A 23,335-nucleotide genomic window follows, 5' to 3' on the forward strand; every position below is an offset into this window, starting at 1 on the left:
TGCTTGCTGTGGGTTTGTCATATACGGCCTTTATTATGTTTAGGTTCCCTCTTTGCCCATTTTCTGGAGAGTTTTTATCATAAATGGGTGTTGAATTTTGTCAAAAGCTTTTTCTGCGTCTATTGAGATGATCATATGGTTTTTATTCCTTCAGTTTGTTAATATGGTGTATCACATTGACTGATTTGCATATATTGAAGAATCCTTGCATCCCTGGGATAAATAAGCTAGCCTCACCAATTTTCATTTCCCAGCATTGCCTTTGGTTGTTTAGCCACCTGTCAGAATTACCGTTAGGGAAGAGCAGGACCTGCCTTACATTGTCAACACTTAGCTGAGCCATTTAAAAAGAAATAGTTTTTATGAGACCAACTCAAATACAGACAGTTTATCTTCAAACTTTTCAACAGCTAATAATTATATGCCAAGTGTATTTCTGCTTGTAAGAGCAATCATAATAATAGCTAATATTTATAGTAGTTTCCTAATAAAGTACTTTATACAAATTAAATCCTCAAACAATCTGTGAGCTATATTATTACACCATTTTATGCCTGAGGAAATGAAGCACAGAAAGGTTAAGTAACCTTGTAAGCAGCAAATCAGGATTCAAATCAGTCTGGCTCCAAAATCTACACTTCTAACCACGATGTGCTATACTACTAGCACACAGAGAAAGCCAGAGACAAAGCGATCTCCAAATGCTTCTCTCAATACATTAATCTTTGAAGATTATTCTGATATTCAGTAATCACATCAACTTAAAAGTGCATCTTTAATGCCTTATTACCTTTTGTACGCATTCTGAAATGATTACTGTAATACTAATTTTATATAGTTGGTGCTTCTGGGTACAGAAGTGCTAACTTTTTTTCCCTCACGTTAATAACAATGAGGGCACTACCAAAGAATGTGTCAATACACACAGATCTTACCTGCACTACAGAATGTACAGTCCTTAAAGGTGGTCCCAGAATTACGACATCAGATCTGCACTGATTGGGAGATAAATTTCATCTACTTTCCTGAGTATGTCTCCACTCATAGGAACAACCGGCGCTATCTGGTAAACTAGGTGGTAAAGAAGAACCAAACTATTACAATAGAGGGAAATATCCATATACTTGTCCAAATCGACCTTTCATACAGTATATAAGAACTTCTCGTATAAACCAAACTCTCCTTTTACTGTCAGCATCTCTGAGTTCACTGCACAGTCCTATGACTTCATGTAATCTCTATAGACCCACTTATTCTGGATTCCTTTTTTAAAACTGAAGTCTTTGACAACCTGTTAAATTGTTCCTGATATCTAAAAACAAAAAACTGTAGCATTAAGTCTCTGTTAAGAAAAGGTATACCATCAGTCTGAAACTTCTGCACCTTAAGCTGGAAGAAGAACTAAAATTATTAAAATTGGTTAAAGTCTACCTTTTACGTTTGGCCAATCCAACAGAAAAGAGTAACGTGACAATGTATGTGATGGTATTGTCTCATCTTTCCCACAACCTTACAAACTTTTCTCCTCAGAAGGAGCAGCAATCAGACTTTCTGAGCAAGAACATTTTTCTCCAGCACAGTATTTAAAAGGCTTTCCTTTATTACGACTGTTTCAGTTCAAGTCATGACTGCAAATGGCACTACAGCATTGCAAACCAATGATCCCTTCCCAGGATTAAGATTTAAAATTAAACATTCATGTGGGTTCTTTTATTTGAAAATAGCAAGCAATAGAAAGATTAAGAATATAAAAAGGAAAGAAAACAAAAGTCCACCTGGGATACACAAAGAGGAGCCAGTACCAGTTTTATACTTGAAATTTTGCCTATGTGCACGCAAGTATTTTTTTAAAGAGATTCCACACACTATTAGATAAAAGGAACTCCAAAAAGATCAGTATAAGAACTACTGGGGTTAAGACATTCAATTTTGAACATAAACATCCAGAGGAAGTAAATTTTTGAAATTATATTTATTAATGTTCTATTATATCAATGCATATTGTATTCTCTTAGAACTGGGGAAGAGGAAAGCCCCACTTAACGGAGATAACAAACTTGCCATCTTTTATAAAATTTAATTAGAACTGACAATGTTATGGTTAGTCCTTAATTCCTGAGAATTTGAACATTAAGTTTTCTGTGAGTTTACAACAAATGCTCACACTGATTTTTAAACTGCAGTATGTCTGAAAAAATGAGAATATTAACAATACATCAGCAAGGAAAACTGTCATCTAAATGTGTACATCACCTTAGGTGTAAAACACTCAAGCCCTGTTGCTCTGCACTTTTAACAGCATTTAAATATGCTTAATCTTTTCAGAGATTTTATTTCAAATAAGTAAACTTATTATACCTCATCCAGACTGCAGTGACATTATTTTGAACTAAAGGCAAAATAATAATCTGTCACATTTTTCTCAATTGTAGGTATCCATGCAGTCAGCATGTGAACTCTATCTAGTATTGATAAAATAACTGACATGTGTGGGGATAATGACAGAGACATCTGATTCTCTTCTATTTAGAATTTCTATCTCTATTAAAGGAGACGATTTTAGGGAAGTTAGAGAAGAAAAACAGAAAAAACAATACTGTTGCTATGAAATGGTGACCAATTTGATACAATCAAATGCAAGATCATTAATATAAACATTTACAATAATGAAAATATAAATTATTAATTATGCAGCATGCTTTAGGGCCATTTCTACAGTTAGTACATATTACAAATATTAAATGCCTTTAATCCATCCATTGTACATAACTCTGTAAATCATGTTTACATAATAAACAAAAAACACTTCCTACCTATTCTGTTTCTTCTGAATTTTAACAGTGAAAGTGTTATCTTGAGCTGGGAAAGTTACCCTGACTGTGATCAATGAATACAGACAGGGCATTGTACACCCGTTCCAAAAGCTGGAAATCAAACAACAATGTTAGAATTACTTGCAGGATTTACCCAAAGAAATGCTTAATAGGCAAGTGCAATGGAAAAATCAAGTATTTCCTAAAATGATGTTAGTATTACACATAAAGTTTTAAACTTTTTTGTTTTCACTGTAAAGGTATCACTGTATTATATTAAAAGATTATAGGCCATGATTAACCATTTAACTGATATAATCTTTACAAAAATAAAGCTAATAGCTTGCCAGGAACTAAATTTACTCAGAATCTTTCTGTACCTTTTAAATCAGTAAGTGGTTTAGTTTATTAGAACTTTATTCTCACAGTGGTAATTTTTTAAAAGCCTGCACAGTGCTTAATCTGATTTCTTAGATTATACTTGGTTTAAAGAAAAAGTCTGCCCAAACCATCATCAAGACTTCAGTTCAACCTAATGTAGAAGAAACCTGAGTTTGGATGTAGAAATAAGAATTCATTCAATTTTCTCTGCTATCATACATAATGCCTTCAGCCAAAAGTAAAGCTTCAAGCAGGACTCTATGGCTTTATCTGTATTTTCTTCCCCCTTGAGTATTAAGTAAATCTTAAATTTAAAGCAGTTTTTGGAGGTTAAATGTTCTCAAAGCAATGTAAACTAGTTATAAAATATCTCACCACAGACAGCAGCAGCTCTAGTGAGCCACATGAAATTAACAGTGAATCAGTTCACACTGTACAAAAAGGGTACATAACACTTATGCCTCACCTCTAGTATCAAAACCATCTTCATATATCCCTTTTGTAAGAATATTGATATGTATGCTTCATGAATTTCAGGCTCAATTCCTTTTGTTTAAACATTACTGGCTGCACATAGTATATGCACTGAATTTCCAATGACTGAGACAAATATGGATCAAAGACCTATACAAATACAAATTATAAACATTCATGTAGATTACAAGAGGTCTGAGGTGGCAGTTTAGGAATTTAAGTTAACCCTTCTAAAACTTCATTTCAAATAACTGTTCCCAAGCACATCTAGCCAAAGTCCAGACAAAAATCTGATTTTAAAATCTCATTCTCAACCTTTGAAAAGTAGAGCCTTCAGAAGAAGAATGGACTTAACTTTAGAGCACTGCCTTAGAGAGTTGCAGCATCTAAATATTTCCCAGAGATGTGACCCAGGAAACACTTGGTTATTAGCTTATTAACATCCATTTCATATACAATTCTGATGATTTCATAGGGGCAACGCATACCATCAGTATCATTTGACAACAGGATCTGCAGACACAGTGCTGTCGGACAGGTCTCCGTTGCTTGTTTTAGTCTCTTCTGGAAGCATGAGTGAAAATAATGGACATATTTATGTTCATTTTAAAAAGTGAATTAAGTAAATAAGAAGGACTAAAAAAAAAATTAAGAAGGACTATACTGCTAAATTTCAAATTAAGAAAATGCTACATCCACCAAATGTTTCTCTAATATCACAAATTATATGTAGTTTATTTACCTTAATTTTTTAGAAATCTAGGCTAAATATTGCAAATGTAATTGTTTTGACTGGTTTGTAATAGTGGTAGAGAATTGTCAGAGAGCAAAACTGCATCTGAGGTGGGTTTCACACTGCACCTTCCCCCAGCTGGGCCAAGAAATTGTAGTGCTATTATTGATAGAAACATGGTTACAAATTCAAATATAAAATTGTCCAGAATTAATAACTTTCCAACTGTATTTATAATTTATTTTTAAATGCAGTTTTTATTATGACTGTGATAAAATGAATTTCTGCCTTTTGTGAAAAATGTCATATATATATATATATATATATATATATATATTTCATTAACAGAGAAAAACTAATGTTTTCAGCAACTTTGACAACATCTCTGAGCAAACTTTAGCTAAAATAGAGTCCTAAAACAGAACCACCACCCAGCATCAGGCACGTGGGTGACATACATTACCCAAAACCCTAGAAAGCTCCTTAAGAACAGCAGTCCAAAGCAAGGAGCTCCACTGAGACTGAAATGTCTGTTTTGTCTTAATGCTTTAGGCCTTAAAGTAAATGGCCAATCCACCTGCAGAATATTCCCAGTTACCTAGGCTGGAGACAAGGTTCTGGCCATCATGAAAGGCCTGAGCAGAACGTAAGCAATAACTCAGTTTCTTCACAATTTAGATTATACTGACTCAGATTCTTCCAGATGGCTTTGCTAAATATTATTTTTAAATGAACCCAAACATAACACGTATATTTTTTTATTTAATAAATATTTAGTATCTTCCAGGTAACAGCCGGCAGTCATTCTTCAAGAACACGATTATTCTTCAGTCTAGATTCCAAAAATGCCTGCACATGCTAATAAGTAATACTGATGGAACATTATCAACAGGGAACAGGGTAACTGATATAAGTGGTCTACCCATATGAATCACCTCTATTCAGTGTGAAAAACATATTTATTTTAAAATCTAACTGGCAAAATAAGATTAATAAAAACATCATGTTTTATGAAGTATCTTTTATTCTTGATTTGTGAAATACAAGTAAGAAAAAGGAAAAAGAGCAAACATGAAACCTGTCATGTTGCTGTACCTAGTTTTAAGCTTCCAAAGAGGAAACCTAAGTTACATAATTTCCATAACAGAAAAAAGGAAATATCCATTCTTCAGGGAAGACAATTGTTGCTAAGTTTCAAATTTGAGAGAAATGTACCATGAGGGTCCCTTGAGTATGAAATGCTGAACGATTTACACCCACAAAGAATGTAACGGACAGAACCCTCTCCTTAATGACTATCAGCTGTTATGGCTCTACTGCTCTCTAATGCTCCAAGGCATGGCCATGGAGGAGCACAGGAGGCTATTACTGTGACACTAAAATGGCCCTGACTATTTTATGTCTCCTTAATCACCTGTCCCATACATTCAGTCAGTGTCTAGTCATCAGCAGCTCTGACTTAAGCCAACATTTAGTCTCCTCCTCTAATTTGTTCCTTCTTATCTGATACAGTTGAAGGGTGAAAGAAAAAACCCTAAACTTGGTAAATTTTTTTTAATTAAGAGATGAACTGAATAAAGAGTTATCTCAGAATGAAATGCATAATCTATGTTACATTTCTTTTCAGTTTCACAAATGATCCCCTTAGGCTTTACTTCTTTAAAAAGACATTTCTAGGTCTATATTATTTTTCAAAAATAAAAGTCTGACTAGATAAAATGGGGTATTCGTGTCTACTACTAAAGACAGATTTATTGGTCTTTCCAAATTTAAGCCACTCACTGACCTTCTTTCTCTTTCTTTTCTTGGTTTTCTTCAGCTGCAGTCTTGTCAGCTCTGAAGAAAATTCTTGCACTGCTCAGTGAGAAACAGAGCAATTCAAATTCCTAAGTAAATTAAAAAAATTAGAAATAAAAGCTGAAAATACTTTAGTAAAACATCAAATTTATATTTAATATCTCATTATTTCTAAAAAGCTCTAGTGAGTGCAAATCGCAAATACAGAAACTGAACTGTGTAATCCACCCATTTTTTAAGATATGAGTCAAATGGCTTCCAAATACCATTCATTTAAAAATATACTCTTATGACCACTATTCATCTCACTTGTTAAAATGGGAGTTTCAATATGATTTATGTTTCTTCAATGATCAAGTAATGGATATTAAAAAGTCAAAGCAAAAAAAAAAAAAAGAAGTCAAAGCAGATCTGACTGTTACTCTCGTCTACCTGTAGATAAACATCCAGTCGCTTCTGAGTGAGATTCATGGTTTGTAGTAGTTTTTCATCCTGACTAGTTGACTGCACATTCTGTTGCTTAGCAACTGCTCTTATCTCCTTCAGGTACTTCTCTCTAACAGACTGGAACCAGTGAAGTGAGTCAAATTCCTGGTACTGATCCAAAAGCTTCAGAATATAAGCCACACCTAGAGTCACCAGCAAAACCAAAACGAAATTACAATGTGTAGACAAGTTATATTCTACTCCACCAATAATTCCTAAAATTAAGCTAACCATTTTGAATTAATCCTCTTTCAAATTACATTTTACAGCACAAATGAATAAGTTTAGCAACATGGCTTAATTCCTCCTTAAAAACATATAAAGAACTAAAAAAAAGGCCAATCAAGAAGAAATAACATGGCTATGAAAATCACCTGGAGATAACATATGGCTGTAAAGGTGGGGAAAAACTTCCACTGCTGAATAGACAACAACTAGGAAGCTACAGGAAACTAAATACAAGATGCTCAAACTGTAAATAAAACCACAACAAAAACAAAGCCTAAATAATTAGGTCCAACCACTCTAAGTGATTAGCAATACCAAAGGAGCATGAACAACAGTATAAATAATGGTCAATCAGATGACCCAGCCAAAAAATACAGTAAACACTGCTCATGAAAAACAAATCTACAAAGAGCACACAGCTCTATTCTCAAGCAAACATTCTGAAAAATCCATTGTAAGGTAAACATAAAATTCATGAGAAAACAATTCCACTAAGCTTACCCATGGCAAAGCCATCATCAGTAAAGGCAGCTCCAATTTTATTTTTTTTATTCAATTTCTCCTTGCAACTAATGGAATGCTCTACGAAGTTGAGGGTCTAAAAAGATATAACAACATATTAGAGAAAGAACTGTGCTAAAAAATCTTCAGTTCCTAAAACAGACATTTCAAAAATTATAAACAGGATCTCTTCTAAGCTCCTGTCCTTTTGATTTGAAACATTTCCCTTGTATAAATAGCCTCTTGGTGAGGTCATAATCTGTGTAAGTATCTCTTAATGGCTCTTCTTTCCAAGTCCTTTAAATATGAGCACTCCCTCAATCACCACTTAACCCAAGCACAGCGCTTTTGTGTATGGTTCATTCTAAAATATTATGCACATTTAACAAATGAAGGCACTGAGACTTGAGTGGTTTAGTAACTTGCCTAAAGTCATACTCTAAATCAAGGTTGTAGTCAGAAAAGTAGGCCTGCTTTACTTAAAAGCTTAAGCACTCTTAAGCATGGCAGTCCTTACTTCTGCCCACCCAATTCATTTTACAATAGTAGTTCTTACCATATTCTCAGTTTAAAAGGCTTAGTAGTCATTTGGATAAACAAATTCCCCCCAAAAATAGCACTTCCCTAAAAGTTTAGCTCCTCTGAAATACCTTATCTAATCATAGCATTTATTCAACAAATATTTACTGAAACTTAATAATAATACCAGGCATTATTAAATAATTACAATAAAAAAATGAATACCATCAAAGAGTTCACACTCTGCAGAGCAGCACTCCTGGCAATGACAGAAATGCTGTGTATCTACACTGTCCGATACAGTAAGCCACCAGCCACTTATGGCCACTGTGCACTGGAAATGTGTATGGTAAAACTTCGGAACTGAACTGAATTTCTTCATAAAATTCTAACTAATTTACACTTAAGTAGCCATTAGGGGCTACAAAAGGATAGCACAGCACTGGGATATAGAGAGACCTGTTTAAAAATAATTATGGTACAGTGTGGTAAGTACTATAATAGCCTACACTGTAAACAAGATTATCAAGTTCCACTTATTTTGCCTGTAAAACTTACTTGGCAATTAATGACATTTTATAAAATCTTTGTCAACTGTTACTCAAATCTTTAGATATCTCATTTATGTTTGTCTTCTTTCTGGAATTAGATTATAAACTCAAGGACACAAGAATAGTGTCCTATACTTCTCTTCTTTGTAGTGTTCGTAATCCCTCTTGTTTTCTCCATCACTAATTGAAATCTGACAGCAGCTCTGCAAAACTAGACTCTTCCTCAATCCCACAACGGTTTGCCATTGCTGTTTACCATGACTTCAAATTAAAGAAAGATGGTGAGAACTCACCATGAGTCAACTACACTATTATCAAAGTATAACTAAGATAGACTCGCCTCCAATCTGACACTTCTATTCATATCTGAAGGTGAAAAGATAATGCCTATCAGATAACTGTGGACATTTTTGCTACGTAACAATTATTATAAGAGAGCATTAACAATTAACGTATTAAAAAAAAACAGTAGAAAGGAAAATGCGTGAAGAAAAAAGCTGTCCATAGACCATCAGCTGCTTTCAATGGATAATAATGGTTCAAATATGTTAGAACATATGTGTTAATTCAGGCAGCAACGTGGAAAGTTATAACTAGATCAAAGTTAGATGTAATCAAAAGCTACGTCTGCTCAGTGATATTTAGATTTTAGAGCTATCCATTTACAAATTTTTTAAGAAAGAGCTTTGTTATAGAAACCTTTATAGAAAAATAACTCTTATTGCTATATATACCTCTCTCATCTCTTAACTCCATTTTCCCCACTGTGACAGTTGTTTTTATATTGCGATTTTGGTTAACTTGAGCTATTTTTAAGATGCCAACTACAGAATTAGAGCAAAACATACCATATACTACAACAAGAAAGCACTAAAATTTTAGCTTAGATGTTCATATTTACTACCAAAAAGAAAGAAGTTGTCCTCAAATAGTATGCTTTTAAGAACTACTTCATATTGTAACAGTCTACACTAATCACTTAAAATGACTATATGGTATAATTCAGCCCAAAGATTATGTGTGTGTGTGTGTGTGTGTGTGTGTGTGTGTGTGTATAAAATAGTGTATGCTCAAGAAATTTAAATCACACTAGGATTTCTCTGGCTGTTATGAACAAATAAGAATCTATCTGAACTATGAATAAGTCTCATTCTACATAGCTAATAAGTAAAAATTCTAGGCCGCATTCACTGAGACCACATTTAGTTTTATCTACAGCCAGAAAGTCAACAATATAATCTGTTTGCATTTCCTGCTGTAATAAAAACTGGATCTATTTATTAATACTTTTTCAAAAAATTCATTTTGGGTACTAAAATACTCACCAGAGGTGGAACAATGATATAGAAATTTCGGAGATGTATATTCTTCGGCCTTCGAAATTCTGGAGCAAAAACATCCACAAGCATTTTGAAATACTCTGTGCCTTCGGCAGAATTTCGTGTGTGATCACTGAGGACGGAATCCAAATGCCTAAAATGCAAAAAAATTATTTACTTGGTTCCTTTCTCAAAAGAAGATGTGGCTTTTAAAATCCACTTCTCATTAGTTTAGATGAGAGCACTCAAGAATGTGAAATATAAGACATCTCTAAGTAAACTTCCTTGGGGTTCAGAATGAACTCATTTTTTTATGGACAGAGGCTAATCAATGATTTAATTAACTTAGTCCCTAAAACAGAATATGTAGGGCCTCTTGGAACTTCATAGAATTTTCTATTTCTTCTTCTCACAATGAGCCCTGTAGAATTCCATTTCATTGTGAATAAGTTCGTTTTCATCTTAAATCTCTTCACTAACACTTCTTCTATACCTCCTTACCTCAACTGAAACCCATCTCCTTTTGAAGAACTTAGCTTCCCACTTAACCTTCAGAAACATTAACTGCTTTTTCTCCTACATCCCTTATGTATAGCTATTACCACTTTCAAATTATTATTCCCCCACCACTAGACGGTCTTAGAAATCTCTCCTTTGAGACTCATGATCCAACTATATCCAACTACCCCCTCCTGAAAGCAGGCATCTATAACAGTTTTTTTTTTTTTTTTTTTTTTTTTTTTTTTTGTGGTACGCGGGCCTCTCACTGTTGTGGCCTCTCCCGTTGCGGAGCACAGGCTCTGGACGCGCAGGCCCAGCGGCCACAGCTCACGGGCCCAGCCGCTCTGCGGCATGTGGGATCTTCCCGGACCGGGGCACGAACCCGTGTCCCCTGCATCGGCAGGCGGACTCTCAACCACTGCGCCACCAGGGAAGCCCTATAACAGTTTTAACCACTGCTCTACATGTGTTTATCTTGGACCATGAGACCTACTCCAGTTCTCCTCATCATTCTGGAAGACTTAATGTCCACTTAGATAATCAATTCATTATCATAACCTCATAACTCCATGACTTCACCTGCCATGAACTTTCCTTCACTTGATGAGTAAATATTTTGGGCGAGAATACAAAATAGGTACTTGCCATTACATTACATCAGGGGGCCCTATAATGTCAGCATGTCCTGTTACTGGTGATGCTAAGTTTGATCACTTGGTTAAGGTGGAATACATCAGTCTCTGCATTGTGAAGATGTTTTTTCCCTTTGTGATTAATAATCAATTTCTGAGATAATTTTTTCAGTGAATGAATACTCTGTTCTCCAAAAATGTTTGAGAACCCACTGACGATTTGTCTCATTTCAAGTATTACAGTGATGGTTGCAAAACTGTTTTTTTCCCTAAATTTTCTCATCCCTTCTGTATTTACTAGCTGGCTAGCACTGTAAAAAGGAACTTTCCCTCTGCTTCTCCAACTTTTCTTATTATCACTATACTCACGGTTTCTTTTTTAAATTCAATGTATTATAAGCAATTTCTACCATTATTCTTTTTGATATTCAAATTGTCTCCACTTTGCCCAGTGGTGCTCTTTCATGCCTGACTCAATAAGTGTTACAATTATTAATACTACAACTTAGTTTTCTAAAGACTTTCTTAACAATTCTGCATGCCTCTCTCAAGTTTTAAATTGTTTACCAAAATCACCATTTACTCATAGTCTGTAGATCTGCACTGTCCAATAAGATAGTCATTAGCTATTTAAATTTAAATGAAATAAAAATTTTAATTCAGTTCCCTAGTCCCATTAGCCCTATTTCCAGTATTCAACAGCTACATGTGGTAGTGACTACTGTCCTGGACACTGCTGCTACAGATTACATGAAAGGAAGGACTAGTATTCTAGAAATACTAGTTGGCAAATAGAAATATTTAAAAAGAGTAAAAAGAAATAAGTGAAATGAATTTTATTAATGAGATATTTGGCATTCTTTTTTAAACACTAAATCGTCAAAATCAGTTATGAACTTTACACTTCAGCACATTTCAATTCGGACTAGCCACGTGTCAAGTGTTCAACAGTCACATGTATTAGAAACCCATGGTCTAGAAGATTCCTTTTAGGGAAGTTGGAAAGGCATCAGAATACTGTAGTTTTGAAAAAATTATATTTCATAAACTGAGACCATTACTTGCAGAGTAAAAACACTGACATATAAGTTTATATATTACCCTCTAGTCTTGTCTTTAACATTTAAATGAACATATAGTTTTCAAATCTCCAAATTTAAATTATTCCAAAATTAGATTACCTAGCTGCTTTTAATGTTTCTTCTGCAAGACCTTCTTCTTTTACTAGTTCTTCAAAATTTACAATATCTTCAAGATCAGGTACAAATCTACATAAGAATTTGGGAAGGAATTTATTAAGTTAAATATGTGCAACTGACACAGATATGAAAGCAGTACTGTAAGACTCTAAATTTTTCAACTGTATCTTTGGAAAGAATTTTGCATTTCAGTTATATTATTAATATAACCACTTTAGTTCCACAATTGAATTTTAGATATATGAATAATCAAATTATCCTTAAAAATCATGTAATCTATAGAACCATTCACAAATTGTACAAATAAAAGAAATTATAACTTTAAGTTAACTATAAGCTTTATTTATAAGTTAACTAAATAAAGCTTTTCAACAGTCTGCTGTAGTCTTAAAATTTGAGAAAAAATTTAACTAGTACAACTAATGATTTTCTTCCATATTTGACCTCAAAATGTATCAACAAAAAAGAAAAAAACCCTCTCTACAATATTACTTATAAAAAAGACATATTTAAATGACATAAAATTTCTAAATGGCATAAACAAGGCAAAAATATGTTTGCATCCATACCTAATGGCATTGCTGCTACAATGAAGCCCACCAGATCTTATCATCCGTACATAGCCCATAGCATTACCTTAAAAACCACACACAAAAAACATCAGATGTTTATACAAATAACTCTAAGTTCTAATAATCAGGAATACAGTTATTTATAGCAATTACAAGGTTTCCACTCCTAAGTAGCAAGAGATTTTGCTGTATTTTACACTTCAGTTTTTGCTCCATAAAAATAAAACTTACATATTTGTGCACTTAAAATATAAAGGTATATATATACATCTATATTAAATATTTTTAAAATAAATGTAACTTTCACTTGTAAAGTCATTAAATGCTGACTACATTTTAAAAAATCACTTTAATATATTACTATATCAATAATTTCTTCACTCACATTAAGTATGTGTTTGTGTCTCTCTCTCACTCTCATACACACACACAGATGGAAGTGATATTCAGAAATCCTTATTTGATGCCTCCCAAACTAATATCTCCAACCTGGGCTACTCCTCTAGGCTTTTTTATCCAATGCCTACACCTACATGTCTAAGAGAAATTTTAATTTAGTAAGTTCAACTCAAACTCAAGATCTTCACCCCCAATTATATTTTCTACCTTAGAAACTGACAATTCTATCCTTCCAGTAGCTCAGGCCAAATGCGCTGAAGTCATCCCTGACTCTTTCCCTTCTCTCACACTTTATATCTAATCAATGGGCAAATTATGTTGGCTCTACCTTCAAAATGTAGCCAGAATCCAACCAGGCAGTATTCACATGGGGGAAAAAACTCATACTGGTGTATGAATTAAGTGAAGTTTTAAGTAACACTGCTCCAGAAAAACAGCTCTTAATTTGAGGCCCATGGACTCTGACTTTGAGCATCTGAACTCCAGTATACTATACTCAAAAATGTACGTGAACGTGCATACGGGCATTGTTCTGGGAAAAACAAAAATCAATCCAGAGTTTTCATCAGATTCTCAGAAAGGGTTAAAAACTATTGCTCCAAGCGTTTACAATCTAATATGTCATCAAATATTACTATGAATAAAAAAGTACTTATTTGACTTCATTATTAAATTGTTTAAAATTAAAAATTTACTAAGGTAAAATTCTCTAAGTTCTTGTACTAATACAAAATAGAAAGGCCTAATATGTAAACCAATTAATTTATAAAACTTAAGCTAGTGCTCACTGACTTTACTACCTAACTAAATGCTTATAACACCCTTCCCACTAGTAAACTTAAAGCCCCTTAGAACAAAGGCTATTTGTATTCTCAGCATCTAGAAAAATATCTGGTATAACAGAGCCTTTATAAATGTTTGATAAATGAATGAATGAATCTCAGGAGGCACAATTTTACCAAATTATAGTCAGTAAGAATTTACTAACTGCTTGGTGTCTGCAACTGTGAAGAATACAAAACACCTTTGGACTTGGAGCCAAAAAAGTCCCAGCAAAGCCACTTATCTCTCTTGTGTTTCTCTTTTTTCATCTTTAAAAACATGACTACGTGCCAATCTCAAGGGTTACTGTGTGGATATTAATAGAGATAATACATGTGAAAAGCTCTAGTAAGCATAAACTTTTTTTAATCTAGGATTATTTTTAAATGCAGTTCTTGTTTTTAAATATAGTATTACACATTTCAGAAGACAAGTTCTACTTGTAAGCAGAAGGACAACTCAAGAAATTATATATAAATATGAAATGATGTAGCATAGAAAAATTATTAGTTAACTTTTCACATAAACATTTTACACCTTTGCATTTAGGCTTAACTTTTAAAAGTCTAAAACAGTGCCTTGAACAGAGTAGGTACCCAATAAATAGTTACCAGTTGACTATTTACCATGAGTATGGCCTTTGAGATGAGTTATTATATTTTTAATTTAACTGAAGAGCTTATCCACAAAAATATTTATATTATTTTATTTATAAATATTTCATTTATTTAAATTAATCCACAATCTCTTAATTATTATGCACCAACAGTCTAATCATACTTGAAAAACTTTTAGTAAGAAAAGGAAATTATTAGTGGAATAAAGCTGAACTCAGGCACTCACATACTGAAGTTCATTCGTATGAGATACTTAAAATATGCGATAGATTCTTGGGGTTTGTACTTTATTTCCCAACAACACTTTTACAATAACTTACCAATCTGGCTGATGAGCTGCCTGAACTGATCAAGGTAGCTTTGTCCCTCTGGGGTTATTCCAAGTTTTCTGATGCCTCGATTGAATTTTTCTGCTCTTTCAAAAGGATACTAGAGAGATAATTTGAAGACTACCATTATTAACAAAGACCCCTAAAACATAAAATGCCTACCATGACAATACCACTGTCCTTTCTAATTTTGTATTTCCATTGTGCTTAAAAAAAGTCACTGAAGTCTAATGACAAAAAATTTATAGCACAAAAACTACCAATATTCAAGGTAAATACAAATTAAATAAGGAGAATAATTATTAATGCCACCAACTTTAGGTTTTCCACCAACATTATTTGTCTCCCTAGACCCAACAACTCTGTCAGATAGATAAAAGAAATCAATTCCTCCTAGAAACATTTGTTCAGAAATGTGTGACCAAGTTTCCATGGCCTGAGAAGTATCAGGGGTTTATAATTTTTCAAGTCTTAGCCCATTAAAAGATTTAGAAAATTAATCATTTTATATTAATAAAAAATGGAAACAATACTTATCCAACAACAGTATTATTATTTATTTCTCTAAACACTAGTAACTTCTGTTCCAATAAAGATGAGTGAATATAATTTTGTACTGATAACTGTAATCTGTAATTTTAATAATTATTTCACCAGAAAGTAATATTTTGCCGCTCTGACACTGAAAAGAACTAAACTAGTGTATAAAAGGGCTGGAACTAGGTGATGCTTAAGACAGTTCTGGATGCGGCACATCAAACGTTAAGATCCACCTAAGCCTGCTGGTTCTCCATCCACATGGCTATATGCCTGTGTACTGTTACCACTTGCAATTCTTCATTTCACTATGGGAAAACTTAGCCCTGAGGGTGAAGGGAAAATGACATTCTTATAAATTATAGATGGGACTGTCAGTTGGTACAGTATTTTTAGAGTACTTGGCAATATGTATCAGAATTTTAAATACTCATATTCTTTGCCCTTTTCCTCTTCAAGGAATCTTTCAAAAATATTTGAACACACAGATAAATGTTCGAAGATGTTATGTGTAGCACCATTTGTAACACAGAAAAAACTAAATATCCACTGAGTAGGAGAAGGTTAAAGGAGTTACAGTATACATCTTTACTATCAACTCTTTAAAAGAATGAGGTACACCTATAGGTACTGACATGTGATAAGCACACCGCAAAACAGTATGTTTAGTTTTAGTCCATTTTTGTTAAAAAAAAAAAGCAGTATTTGTAATGCACAAATACATGTTTATCACACAGACATCTGGAGGGCATCACATGACACTGTTAATAGCAACTGCCTCCAGAAAATGGAACTGGAAGGAAAGAGAAATGAAGGAGGAGATTTAGTTTATGCACTCTATATTGCCTAAATGTTTCAAAATGAGTATGTTCTGCTTGTGTATTATTTTAAAAGAAAGAAAGGTAACACCTGACTACATTGATCATTTAATTTTTCCTTACACTTTTGTTTACAGTGAATGCAAAAAGAAATTGCAAGGGAAAATATAGAAAATAGGAAGCCAAATCAAGGAGACGTTATGTGAAAAATAATAAAGAAAAAAACAACCCAAGAGAAGAAAAACCCAAAATGAATTTTAGCATAAACATTTGCCATACAGGCAAACCTTGGAGATACTGCAGGTTTGGTTCAAGACCACCACAATGAAGCAAATATCGCAATAAAGTAACATGAATTTTTTGGTTTCCCAGTGCATATAAAAGTTATGTTTACATTGCACTGCAGTCTATTAAGTGTGCAATACCTTTATGTGTAAATAAATGTACATGCCTTAATTTAAAAATACTTTATTACTAAAAAATGCTAACCATCATCTGAAAACACAGGTTTGCCACAAACAAATTTGTAAGAAAGGCAGTATCTGAGAAGCACAATAAAGCAGAGCACAGTAATATAAGGTATGCTTATATACTCAACAGTTAAATCAAACTACCTTAAAAAGAAGACGTAAAAATACCTTATGATCATTTTGGTCCTTGATTTCCCTGAAAAACCGAATATCTTTAATCAATCTGGATTTGATATGTTCATCATACATAAATTGGCTAAATATATAGAACTTCTTTTTCAAAAACTGGTAGGTGAAATTAACCTATAAAATTAAAATTTCAAAAATTGGAGAATGTTATGAAAATTAATTTCAAATCAATATTACTGAATAAAATAATCTATTTATAAAGTCTAATTCATGTTGGACCTGAATTATTTAAATAAATGAAGTTTTTTTTGCCCAAGTTTACAGAGCTTTCTAAAAGCTCCCCTTATTTTTATGACACAAAAGGAAAAAAGAAATTTAAAAAATGGAAAATACTTTCATAATAAGACTAAGAGCTATAGTGAGAATCATAAACCAGATTTGACGCTGTAGTTTTCAAGTCATAAACCACACTCAGAAGCTTCTATGTTCCACCATTCATAAGATTACTTATTACTAATCTACATGTCTAAAACGATACTAAAGTAAGAAACATGGTGCAAGAGACCTTTCCTGAAGGAAGAGGGTAAACATTCAATTATTTATCCATAAATATTTTGAGCACCTCTTATGTACAAGGCAATGTACCTGCTCTCATGCTAGACATGGTCATCATCATGAAGTGTATATTCTAGCAGGACAGGCATTTTAAGACAAGTATATGTTAAATAAACTATTATATCTCAACTGCAATAATTTCTAAAATGAGAAGTATAGGTGTTCTGAGAATGGGTTAAAAGGCCCTGACCTAGACTCAGAAAACACTGGAAAAAGTAGGATTGGAGCTGAGATTAAAGTCAAAATAACAAGATTAATTCTGACCTATAGATGAAAGCCTTGTACTGATTTCCATCCCCACCACCCTCAAATATTACTAATTATTTTTGCACAAGTATGCCCTTTTTAACAGTCTTCATCACCCAGTTATATAAATGCGTGCTTTCTCAGAACTTTTCTTGTGGCTTAAACATTGCTTTTTCTTGATCTCCTCAGCAGTAGTAGTCTTAGTAGTCTCTTCTTTACCCTTTCCATTCTTTTCCATACACTTATTTATTTATTCATTCATGGCTGCGTTGGGTCTTTGTTGCTGCACGGGCTCTCTCTAGTTGCGGCGAACGGGGGCTACGCTTCGTTGTGGTGCGCAGGCTTCTCATTGTGGTGGCTTCTCTTGTTGCCGAGCACGGGCTCTATGGTGCGTGGGCTTCACTAGTTGTGGTGCACGGGCTTCAGTAGTTGTGGTGCACGGGCTTAGTTGCTCCGCGGCATGTGGGATCTTCCCAGACCAGGGCTCGAACCCGTGTCTCCTGCACTGGCAGGCAGATTCTTAAGCACTGCGCCACCAGGGAAGCCCATACCCTTTCCATTCTTAAGAGTGGGTAACTCTGCCAGGTAACTCTTATTTCTTCTATGCTCACCTCATCATCACCAGACATCAGGAATTTACATTCATTAGTGTGGTTAACTGATTAACAACTGTTTTTCCTGCTAGAGGACAATTACTATGACAGCAGGAAATGTCTGTTTTTCTTATCCCAGTGCCCAGCACAGTGCCTGAGACACATAAAATATGAGCATAATTATATCTGTTACATGAATGAGTGTTTGACAGATGAGGTCAAAGAAGAGTTTGATCCTTAAAGGTTCAGAGTTTATTCATCCTGAAAGGCTCAGACATCTCTACATGGATAACTCCTTGTTTTAAATTTGAAACTCTGACTACCTATGGCCCCTTCCTCTATTGATAACCACTAACAGAGCTCCAGTCACATTACTTATCAGCTCAAAGACTTCAATGGCTTCCCCACTACACTAAAATGGTCCCTATGTAACTTTCCAGTCATGTAACTTCTCCCTATTCCCTTACTCAAATATGCTTAAGAACACTTTACTGTTTAAACATTTGCATTCTTCTTTCCTCAAGGAGAAACTGTGGCCTGAAAACCAGGTAAATTTAAAGACTTCTCTTTTTCCATTGAAGGAAACATAGCATATAAGCTCAAATGATTCTTGCAAGTGACTGAATGCCCATTTCTAAGAAGATTCAAGATATTTTTTCAGAAAATTGCTATTTTTATAGATATCAAATAACTAGTAAACGCCCTCCCAAAAAAAGAACATGACTGATGTTAAATAAACTATCAATGATTTGCTTTCAGAAGCAACTTACAGAAAATATCAAACAATCCACCCAGATATATACTTAATGCTGATGTCCTCAAATCTCCAATGTTATTTATAATGATGATCTTAAGACAGTAAAACATTCTAAAGTGCCTTTTTTTGTTTTTAAGATTTTTTTGATGTGGACCATTTTTAAAGTCTTTATTGAATTTGTTACAATACTGCTTCTGTTTTATGTTTTGGATTTTTTGGCTGTGAGGCATGTGGCATCTTAGCTCCCCGACCAGGGATCAAACTCACACCACCTGCATTGGAAGGAGAAGTCTTAGCCACTGGCCCGCCAAGGAAGTCCCTAAGGTGCCTTTTGAATTACAAAGCTTCCATGACATCTAACACAATTTCAGTGACAGACATTTTAATTATACCAAACAGAAAAATGGAGATTAAGGTATAATATAAACAAGCAATAATGTATATTTACCAGAATATTTGATGAAAAAAACTACTTTTCAAACTACCAAATTCAACAGGGGTCTATTACCCACACAACCTCCCTCCCAGAAGGTTCTTACTGTTGTATTCATGATTCCTGTGCCATGTGTTCGAATTGAATTAGCAATATGCCGAATGTTAATAGTGTTCAAATGTTTGTTATTGCTTGTTCGTTCAATAAAAATCTGTAATGAAACAAACACAATCAGTAGCAAACACTGGCCAGTTAACCCAAGAATTTTACAATTTTATTTTATTAAAGATAATTGAAAAGTCATTCAAAATGATAATACAGTCAAAGCAAAAGAATAAACAAGATGATCTCTAAACAATTATTTTTTGTCTTCTTTATTTTACTAACTTGCACTATTGAGAATCAATTCTTTGCCCCTCAGCCTTTCTACATTAAAAAAATTTTTCTTGCACGCACATTATGGTCACCTTATCCTTGACAAAAGAGGCAAGAATACACAATGGAGAAAAGACAGCCTCTTCAATAAGTGGTGCAGCTACATGTAAAAGAATGAAATTAGAACACTTCCTAACACCATACACAAAAATAAACTTAAAATGGATTAAAGACCTAAATGTAAGGCCAGACACTATAAAACTCGTAGAGGAAAACACTCTGTGACATAAATCACAGCAAGATCCTTTTTGACCCACCTCCTAGAGTAATGGAAACAAAACCAAAAATAAACAAATGGGACCTAATGAAACTTAAAAGCTTTTGCACCGCAAACGAAACCATAAACAAGACCAAAAGACCACCCGCAGAATGGGAGAAAATATTTGCAAACAAAGCAACTGACAAAGGATTAATCTCCAAAATATACAAGCAGCTCATGCAGCTCAATATCAAAAAAACAAACAACCAAATCCAAAAATGGGTGGAAGACCTAAACAGACATTTCTCTAAAGAAGACATACAGATTGCCAACACACACATGAAAGAATGCTCAACATCACTAATCATTAGAGAAATGCTAATCAAAACCACAGTGAGGTATCACCTCACACCAGTCAGAATGGCCATCATCAAAAAATCTACAAACAAAAAATGCTGGAGAAGGTGTGGAGAAAAGGGAGAGAACTCTCCTGCACTGTTGGTGGGAATGTAAATTGATACAGCCACTATGGAGAACAGTATGGAGGTTCCTTAAAAAATTAAAAGTAGAACTACCATATGACCCAGCAATCCCAGTACTGGGCATATACCCTGAGAAAACCGTAATTCAAAAAGAGTCATGTACCACAATGCTCACTGCAGCACTATTTACAATAGCCAGGTCATGGAAGCAACCTAAATCTCCATCAACAGATGAATAGATAAAGAAGATGTGGCACATTTATACAATGGACTATTATTCAGTTGTAAAAAGGAACAAAACTGGGTTATTTGTAATGAGGTGGGTGGACCTAGACTCTGTCATACAGAGTGAAGTCAGTCAGAAAGAGAAAAACAAATAGCATATGCCAATGCACATATATGGAATCTAAAAAATTGGTACTGATGAACCTAGTGGCAGGGCAGGAATAAAGACACAGACGTAGAGAATGGACTTGAGGACATGGGTGTGGGGGGAAGGGGAAGCTGGGACAAAGTGAGAGAGTAGCACTGACATATATACACTACCAAATGTAAAATGGATGGCTAGTGGGAAGCTGGTGCATAGCACAGGGAGATCACCTCAGTGCTTTGTGACAACCTAGAGGGGTGGGATAGGGAGGGTGGGAGGGAGGCTAAAGAGGGAGGGGATATGGGGATATATGTATACACATAGCTGATTGACTTTGCTGTATAGCAGAAACTAACACAACATTGTAAAGCAATTATACTCCAATAAAGATATAAAAAAATTTTTTTCTGAAACTCACTCACTTGATTGTTGAGATTATAGAGGTATCGAGACACAAATATATGAATGTTTCTCATAATTTCCAAGACATCCAGGCCCTACAAAACAATCCACAAAGAAGTTCTATTATTATTAGTTTAAAGTAATCAGACATATCAACATAGTGACTTACTGCTTATACCAAGTCTCCCAATATTTTAAAATTATTTTAAAGAACAACTATACAAAAAGTACAACCAAAGGTTAAAAAGAGCCTTCAGACATGTACAGTTAGGACTATCTGCTTGGGGAAATCTGACTGCTTGTTATCTTATTCCTTTTGTGTAGACAGGAACAGTTAAATTTAAAATTTCAAAGATCCATGACTCACAATCATTTTGCCACCACTCTTGAGAATATTTGTCTTCCCAAGGATCTTTTCTATATTTTTTGCAAAGTAAACTAACGGCCAGATTATAAAAATAGATTTTAGAATCTATTTTAGATTTTAGAATTTTAGAATTCTATTTTAGAATTCTAATTATTTTAAAATTCTATTTTAGAATTCTAATTATTTTAGAATTCTATTTTAGATTCTAAAAGATTCTAAAATAACAGCCAGATTCTGGCTATTATTCTATATATAATAGCCAGAATATGTGTATTATATATAAACAGTATACATTTATAAAATATATACTATTTTTCAGGTATTGTGCAAGGTTCTTTATATGGAATTCGCCAATATAAGGTATTATTCTTAATTCCACAGCTGAAGAAAATGAAGCTAAGGGAGTTCCGCAAGGAAACTAGGAAGAGGCAGAACCCAGGGATTTAAAAAAATCTAATTCCAAATCCTTATGCTTCTTTTAATCATACTAGACCACTTTTAATATACAAGTTACCTAACAAGAATCCTTCTTTCTTCAGTTATTACTCTAATACCTAATGGTATCATACAAACTGTTCCACAGCTTTTCTAATTGGGGGTCAAAGTAATATCACAATACCCCTTTGATTAAGCTTTTATTATAAATTTTCTCATGTTTTAATCTAAAAATTCATTTACTCATTTTTTTTCTCCCACATGAGCTGAGACTGTTTTTATTTATTTTTGTATCCCTAAATGTAGTTCAGTGTCTAGCATGTTTTCAGTAAATATTAAATTTATAAATAAATGAATGAAAGGATATACAAACTGATCCTGCAATTGGTCCCTATATATGCAGTAAGATGAATGAAAAATTATGATCTTCAACTTTTGGAACTGAATTACGATTTCTTGGTAAATATTATCTGGATTATCTTAGAAAGAATTACATGCACATTAACTGAAAACAAACCTTTGCACTCATGAGATACTGCCATACTGTAAATCAGCTTATTGAATTAGTAAACCTAAATACTTGTTTGCACTCCTCATTTTAAGACAAATACAATTACATAAATTTAACCAATTTTCTAAGACATTAAAGCTTATATATTGTATTTAGGTTTAAAATCCTTAACTGTCACCTTGATTAAACTTTTTAAAATTCGGCAGAAGTCACTTCACTATCCCGACACGTTTCCGAAAAGCTGTATATAAATCTATGTATATTTCAAATTTTCAACAAAAGGAAAAGTATAAACATTTGGAAGGCTGTGGTAAATTCTTTCATAAAGCAATTTAGCACCATCTAATTTTTTATTCTTCTCAAGTGTGAGGTTTTTTCTTGGAATATAAACATGTACTAAATAAAATAAAAAGAAAGAATTTTTCTTAGAGAAATACTGTTATCATGCTACAATCAGACTATACCAAGAACAGTTTATACTATACCTGTTCCAAAGTCTGACTAGGAAGATGTGCCTCGGTCATAACCAATCCATAACGCTGAGTAGCTAAATTTCTCATTTCACTGTAAGTGGCCCAGTCGTGAAGAGCTACTGTCGTTAGATTGTAGAAAGTCTTGTCTAGGTAGTGAGTTACATAAGCTTAAAAAAAAAAACCAATCAAA

At 33.7% G+C, this 23,335-nt stretch overlaps 1 protein-coding gene across 6 annotated transcripts in view; it reads right to left on the reverse strand.

The window, feature by feature from the left end:
- Window positions 1-312: 312 nt before the first annotated feature.
- The window catches only part of WASHC4 (WASH complex subunit 4), a 53,710-nt gene continuing 30,687 nt past the window's right edge, over window positions 313-23,335 (reverse strand). For 2 of the 6 annotated variants that reach the window (XM_079935840.1, XM_079935837.1), the window contains exons 22-33: window positions 23,158-23,312; window positions 21,380-21,454; window positions 19,578-19,682; window positions 16,867-17,001; window positions 14,865-14,973; window positions 12,704-12,770; window positions 12,117-12,203; window positions 9,809-9,956; window positions 7,414-7,510; window positions 6,631-6,827; window positions 6,188-6,287; window positions 1,184-4,232 (exon numbers count right to left, since the gene is read on the reverse strand). In XM_079935840.1, coding sequence (XP_079791966.1) covers window positions 4,165-4,232; window positions 6,188-6,287; window positions 6,631-6,827; window positions 7,414-7,510; window positions 9,809-9,956; window positions 12,117-12,203; window positions 12,704-12,770; window positions 14,865-14,973; window positions 16,867-17,001; window positions 19,578-19,682; window positions 21,380-21,454; window positions 23,158-23,312 — 1,343 coding nt within the window. In that variant the 3' untranslated portion in view covers window positions 1,184-4,164. Of the gene's footprint in view, window positions 1,072-1,183; window positions 4,233-6,187; window positions 6,288-6,630; window positions 6,828-7,413; window positions 7,511-9,808; window positions 9,957-12,116; window positions 12,204-12,703; window positions 12,771-14,864; window positions 14,974-16,866; window positions 17,002-19,577; window positions 19,683-21,379; window positions 21,455-23,157; window positions 23,313-23,335 lie in introns of those variants that run through there. The other 4 variants (XR_013830365.1, XR_013830366.1, XM_079935838.1 and 1 more) reach the window with 4 other exon arrangements.

This window comes from Stenella coeruleoalba (assembly GCF_951394435.1).
Source record: "Stenella coeruleoalba genome assembly, chromosome: 11".
NCBI lineage: Eukaryota > Metazoa > Chordata > Mammalia > Artiodactyla > Delphinidae > Stenella > Stenella coeruleoalba.